We start from the raw sequence: 6926 nt of genomic DNA on the forward strand, positions 1-6926 counted from the left end.
CGTTTTGTTTGCTGCAGCACTTAAGGATACACTGCAGGGGCTTCACACTTTTTTTTTATTAACACCATGCTTGTATCTGTTCACAGAACCAGTACAATCTTGCCAGAGCACAACAGTCATATAAATCCTTGGTGCAGATTCATGAAAAGAATGGTGAATATTTTATATTATTTTGCTGTGTTTCTGCATTTTAATATTATGTATTCAGCAAATAAGCAACCTGGATAATTTAGGTCAGTTGTTGTTAATCTGGGTTTGCTCGATCCCCAGGGCCCAGTTGTTCAAAAGGTGTAATCTGGATAAAAACTATCCGGATTCTGAAATCCCTTTTTTTTTTATCCAGGATCATGTAATCCGTCTCAGTTTTATCCCAGTTGTTCAAAGCAAAGTAGGATAGCCAGCATGGAGTAACTCAAAGTGTATTCATTTGAAGAAACAAAAAAAAAGCACAGAAAATACAAACATCCCATTTTCAATATCTTTTGACCAGCCAGACCATATCACATTCCATATTTCATATTCAACCTTGAAACATGAGGAAAGCACACACACATTCAGCCTTCTTCTTCTGTGGAATGATCAGACATTTGAAGATGTGCTTTCAGAAGACGAATCTCAAGTTTGGCTTTGGTTTGCTGCAGTCTGGTTAAAGTAATTTGTTCCTCTGCCAGGCGAATCTGTACCTCTGCTCGTTCAGTTTCTCTTTTAAGAAGTGCCCTGTAGGCATCATCATCATCTTTGTTTGGCAAAGGATGTTTTAAGCCTCTTTGATTTCCTGTTGCAGTGGTAAGTGTCTCTACTTGTGAAGATCCACCTTTTCCAACTTCTTCCACAGTAACTGTACTGAGATCAAGGATCACCGTTACCTCTGCATCAGTAGGATCTGATTCACCTTTCCCTTCAGCTGTGGGCTCACCATCGCCTGCAACACCTTGAATCCCATGTAGAGCTTGTGAATGCTCCCCTCCAATAATGTCAAGAACATAGTCAGTGTATTCACCTCTCTTGAAGGGCTTGTTGCCTGTTTCAGTGTTTTTTGCCTCTGAGTGGTCCTTTGTTGCTTTGGCCTTTAGATTCTTCCATCTAAATTTGATCTGATCAGTCTTCCTCTTCTGGCCAGATCCTGTGGCATTTACATTCTTTGTGATTTCTGCCCAAACATCGTTTTTCTTCTTGTTGGTCAGTTCTCCTCCCTTTGTAGAACTAAAACATCCTACTATTAAGGCATAATGATGCCTTACACCTTCCAGCAGTGCATGGGTTTCTGCCACTGTGAAATTAGATCCTTTTGAGTCCATGGTTCCACCTGTTTGGTGGTGCACAGAGGTTATATAGGCTCTGGGCAGGATCAATTGATCGAGAACAAGGTGAAGCACATCAGCTCATCAGACAGCCATCTCATTTAGTCTTTCTCAGAGGACTTACACAGGGCCACTGACATGGCAGGTATAGTTCATCGCCATTATCATTTTAGAAGGAGAGAATACAGTTGAAGGGTGTATGTTGAGCGTTCAAAACCACTAGAGCAATACACTAATGAGGAGCTTTATGCTCGATTTCGGTTTGGGAATGCTGATATTAAATACATTGCAGAACTTGTCAGGCCAGAGCTTCAACGCAGAACCAGAAGGAGTCACAGTATGTCAGTGGAAGAGCAGGTCCTCATTGCTCTGCGTTTCTATGCATCTGGGTCTTTTTACCAAGTTGTTGGTGACAGTATAGGAGTGGACAAATCAACTGTGAATAAGGTGGTGAAAGCTGTGTCAGTAACTTTGGCCAGCCTGGTCAATCAGTTTGTTTGTTTTCCAAGGGATGACCAGATTTCCCAGACCAAGGGCAAGTTCTTACTCTTGGGGAACATGCCCAATACTATTGGGGTTATTGATTGCACTCGTGTGTATACAAGCCCCCCATGAGAGAGAGTGGGAGTACATCAACAGGAAGGGAAGGCACAGCATAAACATACAACTTGTGGATGATGCTGACCTCCTCATCACAAACTGTGTTGTGAAGTGGCTTGGGTCTGTCCACGACGCACGTATCCTGAGGGAAAGCGCTCTATACAGAAAGCTCCAGACCAACCGACCAGATGGCATAATATTAGGGGACAGTGCCTATCCGCTCCTACCATGGCTGATGACTCCTTTTCTTTCACCGAACACACCTGAGCAGGCACGCTTCAACACTGCTCATTCCAAAGCAAGGTGTGCCATTGAGCGTCTAAATGGAGTTCTGAGGAGGCGTTTTGCGTTCCTCAACTACTTGCGAGTGGAACCCCAAGGAGTGTGCAACATAATACTTGCTTGTATTGTCCTGCACAATATTGCTACAAAGCGGAATGTCCCTCTTTGTGATGAGGTTAATGATGCACCTACTGAGCCAGCTGAAAACGAAGACATACCTCCGACTTTTTCTCAGAATGAGAGTGTGACTGGTCATGCAGTAAGGGATGCCATTGTCAGAAACTATTTTTGAACAATGATTTTTGGATGTGTCTGTAAATATTAAGTTTCGAATTAGAATTGAATACTCTTTTGTTTGATTTTGACAGCTATTGAGTGGATTATTTTATTTCTACATTACTGGTCTGTGATGCAAAGTAGTATAAAATGTCAACTGTATGGTTTGAAAACTAGGTTAAAAACTATCAATACATAAATGTATATTTACTACACGATGAATGTTAATTATTTGACCAGTTTGAATTTAATTAAAATTGCGTTTTGTTCCTGAAATCCCCCCTGAATCCTCCCAACTGCTGGGATCAGAATAATCCTGTTTTTTTTTTTTATCAAAGTTATCCCGATCCTACTAAAAAGTTTTGAACAACCCAAACTGAGGGTTTTTTCCAGATCAAAACCAAGATTGGATTACGTGATCTAATCCGATCTCAGAATCCATTTTTGGTTTTGATCAACCCATTTTCAAGATTTAAACCAATCCATTATCCAAAATCTGATCGGATTTCCTTTGAACAACTGGGCCCAGGGGTTATAGTAATAATCATTAATAAATGTAGATTCTGGTTTTGTTGAAAATGATGTCGTAAAGAGTAATGTTGGCAAAGTGCACTCATGTTGAAATCAATCTACATTTTGAAGCAATGTACTGAACATATTTGTGAAAATTACACTGAATTGCAAGGAACAGTATGTTATTGTAGAGTTAACATATAAAGTTATAATTACATTATTTTTAGGCCGGGCTGCCGGACTCAAAACTCCACTCACTTTGTTCTTCTTCTTCTTCTTCTTGTTGTGTACACTAGTTAAAATCACTACTCCTTCTGTTATTCGTGAACGGATCGGGCTGAAATTTGTTAGGTATAATCTACAGTATGAATGTGTTCGCATTGACACTTAGAGCCCGATTTTTGATTTGGAGCCCCAAGGGGCCCCAAAATAAAAGAAGAAACGACAGACGATTTCTCATTTATTTGTGAGTCAAATAATTTGATGGTTGGTGGTACCGAATCATTGGCACATACCAATATACAGTATATATGGGCCCCATTACTCCGTACGTGTCCCGGGTGCGCCAGGGAGCCCTATTTTTCAAATGACTACTCCTCCGTTAGTTCTCGTTAGATCGGAATGCAGTTTGGTTTGAATACTCGGATGCTCGGAGCCTTTTTTTTTAAAATGGGGCCCACCCCCCATTTCCGGTAATTTCCAAATTTATGGGAACAAGTCGTGTGATATATCGTTTCAAAGGTAATTTGTGATTGGGGGCCCGGGGGCCCACACCCCTTTTTTCGGCAATTTCCTTTAAAGTCATTTTCTCATTTATTTGTGAGTCAAATATTGCGACAAGTGGTGGTACTGAATCATTGACACATACCAATATATAATGGGGCTCATTACTCCGTATGTGCCACGGGGGCCCCCATTTTTTTACTCAATGGAACCCAGTCATTTGACTGAACTCTCGCGAATGAGGTACGTGCTATTCGGCACAGAGACATTCCGCGGGCCCGGTCGTAGTTCATCAGAACTTGGTTTAATAATAGGTTGTGATCTAAAGTGGGATTCCAAGGCTGAAAATGGGTCATACTCCTACTCTGGGCAGGGGTCAAGAAACACAATTGAATTCTGTTACACAAAATACATTTCAATGACAAACTAGGTTATTAATGGATAAATCTGAATAACAATATCAATTTATAAAAATTAACATTAAAAGTGTTTTGAACAAAGCCCAAAAATCAGCCAATGCTTACACGTGTGTCTCAATAAAAAATTTACCTACCTTTTGAGGAAATAATTTCCAATTACAAGTGGACTTTATCAGTGCTTGCAGGATTCAGTACTTCCAGTAAGGTTGAGAACCGCTCATTAGGTAATTTTAAATGCAACTGTATTTTAAAATGTTTGTCTTTTTAGTAATTTAAATTAATTTGATAGTTAGTCAGTTAATGTATGGTATTTTTTGAAATAATTTTTATTTATCCTTTTTAATTAATTGCTGATTAATTTGTATTTATTTATTTTCCAGGATAACCCCCTGAGATGTGGTATCTCATTTTAGAGGGGAATAAGTAATTAAGGGAATTTGTTATACTCTCTAGCACTGCTAGAAAATTATTTTTTGTTCTTATGCTGTGCGGTTTTTGCTGCATAATCTCAGATTTAGCCTGCATTGTTTGTCTAAATGTGGTTCACTGGTTGTTAATTTAATGGTGGGTCCCAAAGATGGAGCAGTTGTGAAACAGTGCTTTAATCTTCATCTTTGCTGCTGCTGCTCCCTGCAGGCTGGTACACACCCCCGAAGGAAGACGGATAAGGAGTGGCTCTGTTATGCACTGGGAACACATCTTCGGGTCATCCTGCTTTCAGACTTTACTGGGAATAAATCCCCTCTCTCCTGGACAATTTTCTTGTTGGCTCAAACATGTGCTCCTTCAAAACAGTTTCAGGAAAGACGTGATGCTCGTCTTTCACTCTCAGTGAGGAAGAGGAAGGCATGATAGAATGAGTGCGCCTGTTTCTGGACTATTATCTCCATTAATTGTGGCTTTTTCTTTTGCTTTGACAAAATGTTCTCACAGTGCTGTGAACGGTGATTTTAAATTTTGAATGAATAATAACCAAGACTTTTTAACATTACACTTTAATGAATGCATTTACACTGACTACAAATTGTTTTCTCTGAATTGTATTTTTATTTACCTGGTACATGAATACAACCATTGTTTTAGAGATACTTTTGGGCAGTTCATATTATTTGAGCCTCCTTGACAAGTTTTGTATTTTTGGAGTTTATTAATTAATTGAAGCATCCTTGTCATCCAGTAAGTCAAATTTTTGAAAATTTGTAAAGAATGTTGGTCCAAGCAGAATCAACACACCCTTTTATCCCTGAATTGAGGACATATGTTTTTAGGTGAAAGAGGGATTTTCACCAAGTGGGGGAGGAGGGATATAACCAGTGTGTAAAGGTGATGCATGCTGGGCAAATATCTCACTGTTACGATAAATATTTTGATTATAAGAAACTGTTGATGTATATTTGGACAAAGTTTAACCTGTTTTATACCCAAATTATTTTTGGCCCCCCAAAAAATTACACATAGTTGCTGATATGTTACTTTTCCATATTTTGCACCAGAATTTATCCTTCTGTCATCTCTGCAGCTGCATGTTAATCATTTTCTGAACATCCTTCAGCCTTTTTCTGGACTCTGTAGACCTGTTTGAACCAGCTCCTTCTTCTGCCACCTTTTAGTCTTCTGTAATACGACTGCTACCCTCTATGCAGGGCACACACAATATCCACCTGAGTTTGAACTCTCGCAGTTCTTTGCATTAGGACACCGTAGGAACAAGGCGAGTATATGTACACACACACACACATTGAATTCTGGGATTTCTTTATTAATTGTTAGAGATTAAGACAATTGAGCACAAAATAACATGAGCTGGAATAGAGATGTATTGGCTCTGTAAGTGGCTGATCTGATTTGAAAATGTAACATGTTTTATGTTGCATTATAATTTTCAGCTTAATTTGCTTAATGCAGAGCGAGTGCAATTTGCTGCTTCAATGTATGATTCATTGTGTGTGATCAGCAGCACATCCTGCAAGCATCGCAACAGTCCACCAAGAGCCATCTAAACTAATTCAGATGGTGGAGGTTGTTTTTTTCTGCCAACTGTTACATGTCTGCATGTGGAGGGATCACAGGTTTCAGGCATCGCCACGGACTGAGTGCAGTGCGACAGTGATGGTGAAACTTTGAACAGAATGTCAAGATATTTTATTAGTGGTCATTTTCAGGCTCACTTTGGGGATTTTTTTTCTTGTTCCTTTAACAACTTTGACCATGTGCAGTAATTTCTAAACTTGCATCAAGTTTATAAATAAAGAGTTTTAAAATTGGTGGTTTCACACTTTCGCTTTTTTATACAATATACATTTCCCCTTTATATATTTTAGGTATATTTAGGTCTCTGGTTCAGCTCAGTCCATTTAAACTAAAATGTGTGAACGCTAAAGAAATAAACATAATGATGTTTCTTACAGTTACTCATGGTGGGTTTTGCTCACTGCTGCTGTAAGGACAAAAGAGTGCAGTGTCCAATGTCATCACAATATCTCAGATCATTCTACCTACGCCAACATCTGGGTGAGTGTCGCGGTTTGTTCTGCCATTCTGTCCCACACTGGTTTCGGGCAGTTGGACATTCAGCACGCCACAACTGCCAGATGCCCTCTCTCTCTCGCTCTGGTGTGCTCCTGCGCTCCTCTCTTGCGCTCCTCTCTTGATCACGGCTGCTCACTGCATTTAAATACAGGTAGTGATTAAAACACTTGTAGAAAGCCTTTCAAAAAATGTAGAAGCTGTTAGAGTTGCAGGTCAAAGTATAGTACTACGCTATATATTATCTATTCATTACACTTTATACAAATACTAAAATGATGGATCC

At 39.4% G+C, this 6926-nt stretch overlaps 1 protein-coding gene across 2 annotated transcripts in view; it reads left to right on the forward strand.

The window, feature by feature from the left end:
- The window catches only part of LOC114464471 (ubiquitin-conjugating enzyme E2 Q2-like), a 62254-nt gene extending 55877 nt beyond the window's left edge, over positions 1 to 6377 (forward strand). For both annotated transcript variants that reach the window (XM_028448701.1, XM_028448702.1), the window contains exons 12-13: positions 87 to 153; positions 4751 to 6377. In XM_028448701.1, coding sequence (XP_028304502.1) covers positions 87 to 153; positions 4751 to 4782 — 99 coding nt within the window. In that variant the 3' untranslated portion in view covers positions 4783 to 6377. The remainder of the gene's footprint in view (positions 1 to 86; positions 154 to 4750) is intronic.
- Positions 6378 to 6926: the final 549 nt, after the last annotated feature.

Source organism: Gouania willdenowi, chromosome 6, assembly GCF_900634775.1.
Source record: "Gouania willdenowi chromosome 6, fGouWil2.1, whole genome shotgun sequence".
Classification (NCBI taxonomy): domain Eukaryota; kingdom Metazoa; phylum Chordata; class Actinopteri; order Blenniiformes; family Gobiesocidae; genus Gouania; species Gouania willdenowi.